Raw genomic sequence first — 16,505 nt, forward strand, 5'->3', positions numbered from 1 at the left:
GTTTGAATGGACAAGATTCAGTTAAGTGTTTAATATCATAAAGGGAGAATGCAGAACACCTGATTTGTTTTTCCAATAACTGCTTTGCTCCAGAGAAATTTCAGACAACAAACCATAACATTTTCCTTCCCTTCCTCACTGAGAGCTCTTCTACCTGCTGTATTATGTAGTGAATAACGACAGCATGCACTGATCTGGATTTGTCACATCCAAATCTGTTGATATGCCACTGAACAAACTTCCACCACTACCTTGTGTTCTTTGAGCATAGCTGCCCTCCTTACATTCTGACATTCATGTTGTCTCTTTGGGATACCTTCCTTCCTAATATGCACAGCTAATAAATTGAAGATATTTATCTTTAATGTGAGGTATTCTACAAACCTACCTACTATAATAGTCTGTGTATGAGAATTACCTACAGTAGATGCCACCAAGAAGGACAAGACCAAATCAAGCAACCACAAGACCTTCCTCTGAGCAGCAGTGCAATGTCAGCCAACAGGTAACAGCACACTCCATCCACACTTGGGATATCACCTTCCCTAGTCTAGCTCTAATAGTCTTAAACAAGCAATAACAGGATTTCATTCTAATAAAAGTAGTTTAAAATTATATATAATAAATGTTAATAACATCATGCCTAAAGTTGTTAGAAATACTAATTTAAAAAACAATGAATCACAAACTACAGCAACTATAAGCACTTCAAGGAAATGGCATCACTGGTCATGAGAGCTCACAACACAACCTATTTGCTTTCATTATTTTTTTCATAGCTTTTATGGAAAACTCATTAACTCTTCATTTTGTTTACATTAGTCCTTTTTAGACATCCACCTAGTTCAGAAAATAAAAGTTACTTCCACTTCTAACAATGATGTTCTTATACAGCACAATAGAGCACATAAAGATGGCTAGCTTCTGTGTAGTAGTGATTCATGAGTTTTACTGGAAAAGCGTAAGGGCATCATAATCCTAAGATTTGTTGGGCAGGCTATGTGAGAATTTTTAGATAAGTAAGAATGAACCATAATTCACCAGCAGCCACAGGAAATTCTACTACCTATACAGCTTTGAGAGCAAGAAATCAACTGCACATTAACTCATTTTTCAACCTACAAAGCTAGCAAACAAACCCCATCTGCAGAATATTCGTATTCTTTATGGTAGTGAATGTTTGCTGCATACATGAACAGAATCTTAAGGCAAATGAGAAATATCAGCTGTTCACATCTTTCCTTCTGCAAAGTGATAAGTAATTAAACTTGACCTACTTTGACAATTTTCAGTTTTGTTATAAGAAAATTTTCTGAATATTTCATAAAAGAACAGCAAATGTTTTTGATGTGACACAACACGCCCACCTTTGAAGCACAGAGTACCTCTTGCATCCCAGGTATAACAACAGGGAGAGAAATTAAAAAATACTGCTACTTGAAACTCTCCTTGCAAGGGCCATGAGGCCACAAGATAAAGCTCTCAGGAGACTGGCCAGTAAAAAACACACATTTCTAAATTAACTCTGTAGGTCAGAAGTTCAGTTCAAACTCTTTCTGGAAGACAATTTAAACCAAGGAGATTGCTAGTCACTCAAATCACTTTTTAACAGCTCATCTGTTTTATCCATCCTATTTAAGCTGCATTTCTTACCTGAATACAAAATAGCAACAGTTTCTATGTTTTTTTTTACAAACCATAAAGCTTTCCTGTTACATCCAGCTTCAAGCAGGAAACAAAATGAACATTTCATCTAATAAAGCTCAGATATTAACAGGCCCACTGTTATCATGACTTAAAATGAAAAAGGTTTATTATACCACAAACCAGTCGGACACCAAAATAGACAAACCTCATTGTGCTAAGCTCTGTGCTAACAGAATGAAAGAGAAAAGTGTCCATACTAAAAAGCTGACAAGTTGTTTTAAATGATGTTTCTGGAGGTCTGGGGCACATCCTCCCACAAACAGGAAGAACTTGGAGGGTTGGGTGTTGTAGAGAGGAGGAGGAAAGAAATAAAGTGCATCTACTATTACACATAGGCTAAACACCAAGAATTCACCTGGGAGATGGTTTTCAGGGAAAGTCATAGAATGGCTCATGTTGGAGAGGACCAAAAGATCATCTGGTTCCACCCCTCTGCTGTGGACAGGGCTGCCCAGGGCCCCCATCCAACATGGCCTTGAGTGGTTCCAGACTAACAATTAAGAGAATACAAACATGAAAATGGTTGTTTTCCTCTTCCTCTGCAGTGTGATTAAAGTAACCATCAAAATTAAGTTCAGTTAGAAATGAAAAAGAGAAATCACAGGGATTGGAGAGAAAAAGCACACAGTGAAAGCAAGCATATCTGTGGCAAAGAAAGTACACACCAATGTTCTTATAGATCAACACTAATATATCACTAAGAATATTTCTAAATAGTAATAGTGACTAACCTCCACATTTTAGTAAAACTGTGCATCAGGCTCACACAGCGAGGAAGGGCTGGAGGTCTGAGTCCATCCATCTGGAGAAGGAGGGCAGCAATACCATACAGAACAAGGTACTTCACATAAAAAAATAAGACTTGAGCTAAAGCCACACCACCTAAAAAACAAAACCACCACACCAAACTCAGATCTTAAACAACTCTCAAACCATCTTTAAAACCTGCAGATACCGATAACTTCCAAACAGCCATTCATTATTAAAAAACCTAAAGCAAGCACAATACCCAATTTTGTAACACATATAAGACATGAAAGCACATGCAGTTACAACTTCAGGCAAGAAATACTATTATTCCAATACAAAGGCATAAGTAATGACCTGTATTTCCACTTTCAAGAACTTAGTACAATACTTACTGGTACAAGTGATGAATATTTACCACAGCAGCAACAAATTTTCACCTTTGTAAAAAAAAAAATAAACACTGGACATGTAAAGCATCACTGCATACACCCTTCACTTGCTCCACAGAGTTGAACAGTGGCCATCTCTAGCTCTGCCCAAGAGCTTTAAAAACATCCTATGATACCTGCACCCAAAATTTTGGCTTGCCTGAGCTTCATTAACTGAAGAGGTATTGTCTAGGGCTGCATCTATGAAGGCTGCTCCAGAAGTAATGCCCCATTCATTTTCACAGAAACCACAATTGATACAAAGAACACAATAACACTACTCAATAGAGCAAATTCTCAGCCACAAAACATTATTTTTCAATGTGGTTATGACCATTCGCCATGTATTTTCACCAGCAATGAACAAGAGCCTTCACGCTGTGTTCGCAACAATCTCTACCAGTGGAGATGACCCACTGTCAGTCTTGCCACTGCTGAAATGCACCATCCACTGTCTCATAGTGCTCACATTGTTTGGTCTCCATAAACATTCTACAAGCACTGATGAATGTCAGTAGGTACCAATATTTCCACATGGAGGAATTCAATGACACACCATTGCTACATACATACTTCCACATCAGATGCCATTTTGTCAGACTGTCCTTCTGCTATCTCTTCTGTCAGACAGCAACAACATGTAATGGAATACTGGCAGGAATATTTCCAAACCATGCCCTGGTTTCAGCCCAAATGGGGTGAATAGTGCACCAATGTTCTGAGTGGTGGCTGCAAGCTTGAGGCAGAGCTGCTGTCACAATGAAGCAGCAGCAGGGTGCAGCCCACAGGCAGGGCATGGTAGCATACAGGGAGCATGCAGAATTCCAACTAAATCTGGTCTGCAGTGAAGTTTCAGTGCTGTACTGGTTCACAGCCCAACCCTAGTATTCCATCTCCTACCATTCCAGGAATTTACTTTCTCTCACTGATATCAACAACCTTCTGACTTGGAGTACTTCACATATTTAATATAATTTCAGAATCTTTCAGCACACTTTCCTTAGAGACTAAATTTTCAACCTGACTCCAGCAATCTAAGACTATATGAACACTTAAATCATCTGCCCTTTCCCCCCCCTAAATCGAAGCATCCCTTTTGCATTCTGTTGACTAACGATTGTACCGTGGATGAAGACCAAAAGTTAAACATTAAAAATCTAATCTAATTCATAGCAACCTAGGGTGAAATTCTGGCTCTAGTAATGCCGATTGCAAAACTCCTGGTGGCTCACACATGTCCAGCATTTTGTTGCTGCAGTCTGCTATTTTTAGCTTTAATATAATCATCCATGTGCATGATATAAAAAACAGTTGTGCCATACAAGATATAAACTGATAGCAGAAAAAAAAATACCTAGACATGAAGCTTATGGTATTTTCCTTCAGGGAAGTAGTCATCTAATATTCAATAACATTCTTTTCCCCAAGGAAAACAAACAATCCTAAGAACTACTTGGATAGTAGCCAGTCAGCTACACATTAGATTACCACTAAATCATTTATACAGCCAACTTTCTGGTTTAATTCCTATCTCATCCAATTTCTCATTTCTTTTATGACAAATTTCATTGGAGAGCTGAATGTTGACACCCACACAAACAGATTATAAAGACTACAGTCGTCTGTGCCTGGTAAAAATCAAAATCCTTTGGCTGTGGATGATGGATAAAGATTTAGCGACCCAGACTACCACCCTCTTGAGAATCAAAGCAATCAATGCATTTAATTTTTAAACACAATGATGGAACGTTCAGAATGCTCAAATATAAAGCTGTACATCACACAGAGAAAAGCATTTTCACCTTAAGAAATACTTGGTATTAGTCTAAGTTGTGACCACTGGTAATAAGCAGACACTGGCATCACATCACTGACATCACCACCTGCCACACACTGGCTACTATGTCTGTGGCAATTCTAATGCCCCAAGGATCAGTGATATAAAAGGTCCCCGTCAATACATGAATGAAAGTCATGCTGGTCTTCAACTCATTCCAGCTGTGTGAGAGTTCTGGGCCACACACTGAAAATGTGGGGGCAAGATTCACAGCTGTGCAACAGCTGGTCTGCACCGGCATCTTGCACAGGCTTCAAACCTTCTGTGCATACCTGAGATATTCCAGCTGCTTGGTATTTATACCACAATAGCACAAAACAGAAGTACACTGCTTTGTCTGATATAAAAACATGAAATTAAAAAAAATAATAATAAACAATACTCAAATTCATTATTAGTACCACACTTTGTTCACTAACATTCCAATTGAAGCTTAAAAAAGAACTCCCAAAAGAGCATTATTTTAAATTGGAAACAAAGCTGAGAAGCCATATCACATGTATATTAAAAACACTTAAGGGAAAAAAATACTGCAAAAAGTACATCTTTCTCCTAAAAGAAATGACCTCAAGGGGTTCACAGTCCAGGTTAAGAACTAAAATGTATTAAGATTTTTAAATTATTGATGTAAAGTACCCACACAATCTCAATTCCATGCACTTCAACAGTCAAGCTACTTGAAATCTCAGATTAAATTAAGTGACTTATATAAAGATTGATACTTTCAATTTCTCTGCTTGCAATCCTTTTAAAGTATTCTAAATTTTCCTTGACTTTAAAAACACATTTTTAAGCCCTCAAAGTTCAAACTTCTTCAAATTTGCTCCAAACTTTATAAATTTCAGATTTTTTCCCTCAAGGATTATTAAAACAGTGACAGTTTTTTTCTTCCTCCCCTCCCCCCCAAAAAAACTTTGCCTAATAGTTTCTGAAATTATCAGACAGATCATTTCTGTAAGTGACAGAAGATTTTGACTTAGGGATTAAGACCAATTTTTCTATCCATAACCCATCACCAAGGCATATTTATTGTCAAGAATTGTACTTTAGCTTGCAGTGTTACTGATAAAGCATGAGCATGAAAGCATAGACTCCCCTTTTTCACAGCTGTCCTGACCCTGCAGCATTAAGAATTGTAGATGCATGTTTCTATCAATAACCAGGGCTGGTACAACTAGAAAACATGTACTACAGACAAACATGTAGTCATCTTGAAAGGGTTACTGACATACAACAGAAGTCTAGTTAAGAAACAGGGCTCAGAACTTGTGGACATATCATCACCTTCAAAATACTGAGCTTCAAGGGCTCACTTACCCTTTTTCTCATATTTAACAACAACAAAATAAAAGCATATTATGCAGAGATCTCCTCACACGTGAAAAGTTCCATGAAAGAATATAGATCTGCACTGCAAAGTGGCCATATATATATAATATATATCTATAAAGATACGTATATATCTCTTTATACATTCATATACATCTCAACTCACTGTACATAAATCTCAACAATAATCCCAACAGCATCAGGAACTTCCAGCTTTAATAAACCAATATCAGTATGGTTACTGATAAGCTTCACATGCCAGGCTACCGCATTTTCTTTCTAACCACACACACATCGCTGCCACGAGCCTCATGCCGGAACCTACTACAACCTTCTCAAGTTGGTGCTGACCATGGCAAAAGGTTACGTTTCATCCTGAGGGAGCCTTCTACAAATGTATGCTTAATGCAGCCCCAAGCAGATTCTGCATGAACTGTTGAGTAAGCAGAGCTCTGCAGCCACTGCCACAATCCCATGCACACTGTGTTGTAATCTTTTAGACTGTGCAGTCTTTTTGGATTACAACAAAGCTTTTGATGCAATTTCTCACAGTACCCTTCTGGACAAAGCGTCCAACAGCAACTAGACAAAAATATAACATGACGGGTGAACAACTGGCTTACTGATAGGGCTAAAAGGGTTGTAGTAAATGAGGCTACACCAGGTTGGCAGTCCCCAAGCTGCTGGTGTTCAAGGAGCATTTGGACAATAACCTCAGATGCTATATTGGAATGTTGGGTGGTCCTGTAGAGAGCCAGGGGTTGAATTCAGTGCTCTGTGGGTCCCTTCCAACTCAGGATGTTCTGTGATTCTGTCCCGTCCCCTGCTCAGAGCTAACTGCCTGCTCAGACAAGCTGTGCTAGTCTGAATCAATGCAGAAGTGACAGCTCAGTTCAATTACTCCCATCTCTCTAACCACTTAGAACACAATGCAATATGCACTTTGCCTGCATTAACTTACAAATACAAGCCAATGCAATTAATAATTAGGCTCACGTTACTCAACAGCTACCTTTCATTCTTGCTTGGTAGTGCTTTGAAAGAGGTGAAGGCTGTTATTTTCAAAGAAAATACATCCTGGACACATGCTGCCTGGCTTTGCAGCACAGCCTTCCAGTAGCGTGCAAGAAAAATCCCTAAAGAAATGAAGTGGTGGTGGGAAAATACATCCTACAATGCTTGTTCTTTTAAGACAATGAAGTAGAACAGATACAACAAGCCCAAAGTGAAGTCGCTTAAGCCAGACTGAACATCTGGCACACAGAAGTCTTCCAGACAACTTAATAAAGAAACAAGACCAGAAATCTCTTAAAAGGGCAGACATGACTTGAAACTACCTACCTTAAGTATCTCCAAACATCAACCACGGCCTTTACATTACAAAAAAAAAACCTAAATAAATAGACATTAATCTTGAGTAAAAAATTATTTGAGTCATAAGAGTAGGTTAACTGCCAATATTATTTGACATTATCTAGCATTTTCACTCACTTCTTTATTTTAGAACAGTGAACTATCCAGTGTTTCAGAGAACATTATTAGGATTTCTGATGCACATTTGCATTCCACCTTCCAAAGCAGAAACCGAGATGCCAAATATTTTAATCAGATTTCCCTTACCATTATCATGCATTATTAAAAAAATAAAATAAAAATCACAGTTTACTCCATTAGTATTTTACTGCCACTGGTATGGATGCAGAGATATCCTAATTTTAATCACAAAACACTGAGTGGTTCTTAAGAATGAACTGAGGGCTTAATTATCTATGTATGGGCTTATTAGAGAAAGAATCATAACATATCTGGCTTATATGGACTACTCTGTAGGTCTTGCATTTCATAGAGGGACTTGCATAATATTTTTTCCTTTTAAGAAATCAAAACATGAAATTCATCAATTACAAGTTCAATCAGGCAGCTCCACCCTTCAAGAGACCGTATCATTCCAGATTATTGTTATATAAGCAACATTTCAGTTAAAGGCAGAATATGCTTTCAGCACACTAGAAGCTAGTTAATAACAGTAACAGTTAACCAACACAGTAAATTGTTCATCCTTCATCAGAAAGAATAAGTTGCACATGGTTAAGAACAACAGATTAAAAGCACAGGACACTCATCACATGTATGATGTACATCTCTACATCAAGAATTGCCTCTGACACACAATATGTGTAGATTCGTGGTCAAATATTTTCACAATCACAACCTTTACTAACATAGATTAACCCAGTGTGACAATTGTCACACATTTTCAAGCAGAATTCTGCTTTCATCATTCCCTATACCTTATAAAAACATCAAGCTCAGTTCAGATGAGCAGAGTAAATGGTGCTGAACAAAAAATGAACATAAAGCCTCAAAAAGAAAATACCGGTTTTTAACCACTAAGTATTCAAAAACAGATTTAAATACACAAATTAGCAGCATCCAACATCTATTCCAGTCTCTATGTAACCAAGTAAGGTCCCATCAGGATGGATTTTACTATTAACACTGTGTGCAACAGTGTCATGGTTTTGTAAATTTAAAGAAAATAAGTCACTGATTTCTACTTAAGATCTTGTTGAACTATCAGTTATTATACAAATTAGCAAATTAGTCCTTCAGCTACAGAAGCCTGAAGAAGGGACTGCCAACCTATTTGCCTTTCATTTCATTTTATGCTCTTTCTTTTCCCAGACTTCGTTACAGGCCATGGCCATGCATTAGTCACTAGAGTAGATGGACCTCTGTCTGCTTCAGTGTAGTAGCTTCAATCTTCACTGCCTGCAGTCTTCCTTTTACTATGCAAAATGTGAAGGAAGCAAATTAAATCCAATCAACTTTAAAATCTGAAAATAATGAATTACCACGGTTTCCCATTTTCATGCCACATGGGTCTTCCTGCTATATCATTACTTCTGAAAGTACTCAACCTTTTCAGATAACCTGACCAATGCTGCTGGAATGAGATGCAGTGCTGAAACAAAATCATGTTCATTGTACTTTTCACATAGAATCACACAATATCCAAAGTTGGAAGGGACCCGTAAGAGTCATAGAGTTCAAATCCTGACTCCACGTGGCAAGCCAGGGGAGAGTTGCAAGACACTCCAGGGACACCCTTTGACACTGTGTTGCTGGGTGCTCATTTCATGGGGGATAGAGGAGATGACCTGAAATAATTTATATCTGAAGTTATCCATTAGAGTTAACATTTGAACACCTAAAAGCACCTCTGGCCAATGCAATCTCTTATCTTCTCCCCCACACAGGAAATCTTTGGAAGTTATTCTTGCTACCAAACACAAGCCACTGATGAAACAGAATACAGTAATATATTCAGCATGCAAGTACACTTCAAACCAATACAATGCAGTGTTTTGGTTTTTTTGTTGTTGTTGTTGTTAATGAATATGGCATTTGTTCTCCAGTATCTGAAGCAACAGCCTGTGAAGAAAGAGCTGCAAGTCACTCATCTGAGAACATCTCAGTCAACCTAGACATGAGCAGTATTCTGAAAGGCCACATCAAAAACAATAACAGAACTGTTCTTGCCATCTCTGACACTGCTCTCTTCTCATCATCCTGCTGCACTGAAAATAATCAGAGGCAACTCCATCTGTTTTGATATCAAAGACTGAACTGAATTCTCTCTACATTATGACCAACGCAGCCCAAGCAACACTGTAATATAAACATACAAGTTAAAAGTAGCATAAGGAGAACGCTAAAGGAAATAAAATTTAAATAGCAGGAATAATACGTGGTAGAAGAAATGCTGACATCTACACGCCATGTGGGAGTTTCAGTACTGAGCAGAGGAGGAGATAGCCTGAAAAGACAGATCCGTAATAGCTTTCTGTTCTATTTGTAGCCAGTGGAAAAGATACATGCAACCTCAGGCCAGCTTTTTTTTTTTTTAATACATTGCTGACAGAAATCCAGCAAAAAAAGGAAATTCAAGAGGGGAAAAACTGAATTATACAACAATAGATTTCATACTGTCTGGTGGAAGGACTTAAATAATGAATGCCCACGGTATAGTAACATCTCAGGAAAACACGTCACATTCTTTTCTAAGGGAAATGCTTCATCTACTCGGTAAATTAGAATGGACAGAATCTCTTCAATTCCTGGAATACCTGAAGTGCAAATTGTCTTAGAAGCCAGTTCTAAACACATTAGGGGCAGGAAAGTGAATGGGAGCATCATATTTATCAAAGCAACATGATGCCTGACCAACAGCACTCTATTCAGTATGAACTGGTGCTCTGGACACACAGGAGGGAGCATGGATGTTGTGTATCCTGACTTCAGTGAGAGCTTTCAAATGTTTTCCTACAGCTTCCTTATCAGCGAAGATGTGAGCTCTAGTTTGGATAAGTAGATAATACAGAAGAAAATTTGCTGGGACTACACCAGGCTTAAAGCATAGCAATGATCAGCAGTGCTAAGTGCAGTTAGCAGCCAGCAACTAGCAGCATCTCTCAGACACAGCTGCTGAGACCACTTACTCTCAGCATCTTCATTGACAACCCAGATGGCACAACAGAGCACACCTTCAGCTGGTTTGCTGATGACACCAAACTGCAACAAGCAATACAGTGAAGAAATGGCCTGATATGTGAAGGGACTTTGAAGGTGGGAGGTCTAGAGAAAAGAGCCTTTCAATAGCCCTAAACTAGTAACATTAGGCCACTTTCTTAAAACAACACCTTTGTCTCCCTGCTGTCTCAAGGTAATTAATTTTACAAGCCATCTGTACACTGTGCAAATGCATTTCCTGCTTGGTGAGAGCTTTGTTTTATTTCAGTTCCAGAGACTCTTTATCCTCACAGCAAGAAAAAGCAGACTGAAATATATAGGGACCACCACATAAATAAGAAAAGATGTGTACATAGCAAGTAAAGAGACTGGAGAACAAGAAAAAAACAGGAGGGTGAAGCAAGGCTACAACGCCCTCTGAACCTTTAAGACACTAAGTGTCACAAGGAACACACAACCCAGCTGAGTTATTTGGGACAGACCATGGATTCCTATGTAACAGAAGAAACTCTGTGCTGACTTGACTTATATTCAGAAGAATAGGAGGACACTCAGAATTATATATTTGCAAATGAATCAGATGGAATGAGAATGTAATCTCCAGGCAAAACTGCTTTTACAGTAATGCAAGTAGTGACTTGTAAATGGCATAGAGAAAAGAAGAACTAGAACATGGTCTCCATAAGGAGACCTTTGGTTTAGCTGCAGGCATTAAAAACTGTTGCGGTAACTGTTTTGTATGTCACTGCTTCCAGAGCCTTTTCTTTTATTCCTACCACATAAAACATATCTTTTGCTGTTAACACACTACCCCATGTTAAATATATGCTTTTTAAATGTATATATGTATGAAGAAAATACACCCAGTCATGCCTCTCAAGCTATCTTTAGCACGTCTCATCATTAGTGGTTATGTTTATCAATATTGAAAGCTGACATTTGTAAACAAACATTGTGACTCAGTAAGGTCTTATCTATTTGCAGTCTCACTTCACAAGAACACTGTTGCTTTATGCTTCTGTGAGGAATATTCTGACCATCATCAATGCCCATAAGATCCCCTGAGCAAGGTCTCCTAGCGCTGTTGTCTTCACCTGCACTACTGGTGTTTAATGCTTCTAATTCAAAGATATCCCAGAAGAAAAGCTGGGGAGAAATTATAATTTCCTTAATTGGAGTTGATTACAAGACAGCATAACAGCCTTTTCCCTAAGTTTAGCATGCCACAAGGGGCAGCCATGCATCAATTGATGGAAGTATATGTTTCATGCTGTTTTGAAGCCACTGTGGGTTAAATGGGAAACAAAATGAAAAACAGCAGTGTAGCAGGCTAACATACTCTTAATACTCTTGAGTTAACAACAAGCTTCTTGGTCGCTTGACTCCATTATCTGATGTAATAGCTTTTAATAACCCCAAATAAAAAGTAACAGAGTGGAATATTCAGTTCTGTACAAGAACTGGTGTAGAAGCTTGTTAAGACCCATAATGATCTAATAGGAAACAATAGAAAAAAATACTACAGGTACCTTTACTCATACCAGAGACTCCCTAAATCAAGTCACAATGGTGGCTGCTCACTGATTTATCTCTGTATTATTACTGGGATGAAAACACTTTAAAGGAGAAGTGCACATCCATCTCTGAAGATCTAGGTTCACAAGAAAACCCCACAAAGGGGGTGATCTCCAACCAGAGATCCTTCTCCAGTTGTAGTCTGCCCTTACATGAGCTCTAAGAGAGGTTCAGCCAGTCTTCACCCCTTCTAATTGCACAGAAGAATTGCCTTCACCTGTACTCCCAGGACTGACTGGGTCCTTTCCCCAGGACTCAGTCAGTGGTTCAAGGCCATGACTCAACAGTTCCCATACAAAGTGAGATATATTTCTGCAGGTAAATCCCACCACAAAATCTTTTCTGAACTATCATATGTAGGCACCTGCTTTCAATACCAAAACAAAGCTTAACAAGAGTGGAGTTACTCTCTGAACACGCCTCTCCTAAATGCAGGGTCTCTAAAGGGCATTTATCTCAATTCAAATGAGCTCATCTTGTTCTGGTAGTTTTACAGTCCAAACGTGCATTAAATCAGGCTTTCATCGCCTGAAGTAGCTTTAGAAGTATTTTCTAATAATCTGCTAAAAAAAAAAAAAAAAAGGCCTAAATTCTTAGAATATAGCATTCAATTCCATTAAACAAGCGTAGCAGTTGGACAGATCAATACAATGGGAAAGGCATTACAATAAAGCTGTAACAACAGAAGGACTGACACAATAGAGAGATACTATAAAGGAAGGGAAGAAGGTTGCTCACCCATATCAAAAGATTCTAGGTTCACAGGGGAAAGCTTCACCATGTTCACCAAGGAGGGATCTCCAGAAAGAGACTCTCCCCCAGTGGCAGTCAGCCCTTAAATGGGGTCTATGACAGGTGCAGCCAGGTTCCACTCCTAATCACACAGCTGAATTGCCTTCACCTGTGCTCCCAGGGCTGAGCCAGTTCTTTCCCCAGGTGCTCAATCAACAGTTCAGGCCACGACTCAACAGCTCCCATACAATAAGTATACCAACTACTTTGCTATTTTCTGGAAAGTAAGTTTTACTGTTGTTTAAATCAACAGTCAGAAACCTTCATAGGAGGCAGGAATCTGCCAATAACACCAAACCTAGAACACCTTGTCCATAAATCTGTAGACTTTCTTGCCTTGTCAGCTGGTCAGCATTTATCAGGTTCTGCATGCTCAGTAACAATACACAGCTTCCCCCCTGCCACCAAACACACACACACAGACAATCCTGTGAACAAGCTAATTTAATTGAACCATAAATTCCTATTTGAAACAGGAGATACAAACTCAGAATCCACTTTCTAAATGCTTAGTGAGTAGGGACTCACAGAACAAAACTCAGAAGCAAATAATTTGCTGCTCTGTCTGCCGTCTCCTTATTTATACATATAGTATATATGCATATACAAAATGTATGTTTGTATGCATGAACATGCATACACTGAGACAGCACGCATTGCCCTCTACTGGCCAGAGTCTAATATGCAAAGGTCTTCATCCAACACTTTGCTCATAAGCAAACTTTAGTTAAGCACGTGACAGGGCTGAACTAGTATGTGATATTGATTCCTGATGCTTGTCAATATAGTAAGAGGTATCTCCTTCAACTCTAAAAATCAGGAATTTTTCAAAATTCATTCTTAAGTCTTGGGGTTTCCTGCTTCTATTCCTCCCACTAGTTTATATATGTAGGAGCACAAAGGAATTATACAAACCATGCACACAGGTGGCTTACAGGTTAGCCTATTTCTATTTACATATCCACATGCAAACCATTACCATTTTATGTTACATTTGTAAGTGCTCATTTCTGCCCTCAGTTTGCATTTTCACCAAATATCAGTAGACTGAGAGGTAGCAGGAAGGCCTTAAACACTTAAGTGCTATACCACTCTCTGAGTAAAGAATTTCTTCCTAAAATCTAACCAAAATCTCCTGTTTTATTTTAAAACCACTCCCCCTTTCTCTATCACTATCTGCCCATGTCAAAAGCTGGTCTCCCTTCTGTTTACAGGTTCCCTTTAGGGAAGGGAAAGCTGCAGTGAAGCCCGCCCAGAGCCTTCTTGTCTCCAGGCTCAACAAGCTCAGCTCCCTCAGCCTCTCTTCTCACATTATCATGATAGTCTGCATTAAAATAGTCTGTCATCTTCCTGACTGTGAACAGTTACAGAGTACTAACAGACATAAACTAGGCTGGTATTCTTGAAGGTAGGAAGAGACAGATTATTTCTTCATCTTTTTAAAAAACATACTCACCTAGGGCCCAGTATGACATAGCTTCCAAAGGTGAAGAAGTGCTGCAGATAGCATGGATATACATGAAGTGAATCATTAGCTCAGCCAAGCACCACCAAAAGAAAATTCGAATTATGCGCACGATTAAGATGCCAAGATTGGTCTTCAAACTGAAGGCTTCTTGTTTCCTCATCTAAATGAAGAAACCCAAAGAAGTTATATGACACACAACAGACTGTGTTACTCAAAGACTAATCTCAAGAACTTTTTTAATGTAACGATTTCATTTGCTATTCATTACTGTTCAAGAGGGTCATCTGTCTACACTGTTTGAGAATTCCTGATACACTTCTGATGTAGCATGGTTTCTCTCTTCTCAAACTCACCAAGTAAAAATAAGCAAGTAGAAAACAGAGTGGTGAGCCAAGCAAAACAAGTCTCTCATTAATATCACAAGAGTAGCTGCATTATTTACAGATATTCAGCTCCATGTGCACATGAACATCTTCTATCACTGCAGACGATATTTCCCTTCTCTCTGCACTGCAAAAGTATCTGTGCAGTTGAACCACACAGAAATGCAATGGTATCTGCTAGCACAGTGCAACTTCCAAGCTAGGCAACCAAATGTAGGGGGATCCACACTACTCTTGCTTCATGCTTTACAGGTTTCAAAGGGTCTCTGGACTGCTTTGCTACTGCATGCTGCCTAGGGTTTCAGATGCACAATCTCTGCATCTGCTTCTATTTGCATTTATTCCAAATGGACATTTTAAATGGTTTGACCCCACAGGCATCTCTCAAAATACACAATAGTGTAAAAAGACATCACCCTCTCATCCCTGCACTATCCCTTAAGAGGTTACATCCCAGTCACCAGCTGCTGCCAAACTAATTTAGAGCCGGGAGGCCTAAGGGCCTTTACTCACAATGTCATCGCTTTCAAGATGGCCTAGGGAAGGGCTGCCTTGTTAACAGCCAATTTATTTCTGGAAAGCTGTCAGACTTGAGAGGAGTTTATTAAAAGCTGACTAACCATACAAACAAGTTCCTAAGTGTCTAATTCGGCAAAAAAAATAGCTACCCAGAAAGAAGCAAACATTTATTCACATTTACAAGTGTGGGAAACACAGTAACAAACATTCAAAGCATAGAACAATGAATACTGTTCTATTTTTTTCTTTTTCTTCTGCATGTCCTTTAAGGGCACTTGTCATTATGAGGTCTGTTCTCACAGAGGCACAAAACATGGATAGAAAGTGCCATACTGGAGCAAAACAAAAGGCTTGGAAGAAGGTATGAATTACACACTGCCTGCCTACCTGCACGAGAGGTTTACAAGAAAACATGGAGCTTTCACTGTGTAATTGTTGGATTATTTTTTCTTCACAGGTTCTGTAAAAATTTCCCAGTGTTGTGAGAATTACTCAAAGAACATGAACAGAAAGCTGGTATTCTCAGCTCATTCCTGTTATGCTGTTAATTTTTCAGAGAAAACCCCTTCAGATTCTTGTAAAAACCTCCTAAAACTAAAACATCTTGAATTGGCAACGCCATTGCACTTCCAGAAGTATGCAATTATCAGTAACACTTCTCACACAGACGAAGTCCTTCACTTCACTACCTCAGGCATGAACAGTCATGGTACACAAGCACTTTGTAACCTCAAAAGAAGCAACCCCAAACAATGTTTAGTCCTGCAGACAAATTAATCATTCTCAAGTCCAACAGAACCAACTGGCTGTAGAAACAGCCAAATGCTATTAAACTTCACAGAACCAAGAAGAGACATTGATTTCTTAATTCTTTGTACTTTGTTGATAGCTGTGGATCATGAAATAAAAGTTTAAATATATTACAGTTGTGAAGGAGAGTAAGGTTATCCAGGCAGTAATCCTACCAAACACAAGAAAGATAACAGCTTGCTCTTAAAAATATCTCAAACTTCTGCCAGCTGCATTGTATTCATTACCTGAGAGCAGTTCTTCATTTTCTCCTGTAACACTGCCAAGGTCAGTGAGACCTATATGATGTACTGCACAAATGCCAGTTAGGTGCAAGTTAAAAATGGGACCAGACAGGGCTCACAGCTGACAGGATGCCCCACTAGATTCTTACA

At 38.8% G+C, this 16,505-nt stretch overlaps 1 protein-coding gene across 5 annotated transcripts in view; it reads right to left on the reverse strand.

Moving 5' to 3' along the window:
• The window catches only part of HHAT (hedgehog acyltransferase), a 157,053-nt gene that overhangs the window by 114,519 nt on the left and 26,029 nt on the right, over positions 1–16,505 (reverse strand). For all 5 annotated transcript variants that reach the window (XR_001553866.2, XM_032443397.1, XM_015857403.2 and 2 more), the window contains exons 7-8: positions 14,408–14,579; positions 2,439–2,589 (exon numbers count right to left, since the gene is read on the reverse strand). Coding sequence is in view for 4 of the 5 variants with exons in the window: in XM_032443397.1 (XP_032299288.1) it covers positions 2,439–2,589; positions 14,408–14,579 (323 nt within the window). In the remaining variant the exon portion in view is untranslated. The remainder of the gene's footprint in view (positions 1–2,438; positions 2,590–14,407; positions 14,580–16,505) is intronic.

The sequence above is a fragment of the Coturnix japonica genome, chromosome 3, assembly GCF_001577835.2.
Source record: "Coturnix japonica isolate 7356 chromosome 3, Coturnix japonica 2.1, whole genome shotgun sequence".
Taxonomy (NCBI): Eukaryota; Metazoa; Chordata; class Aves; order Galliformes; family Phasianidae; genus Coturnix; species Coturnix japonica.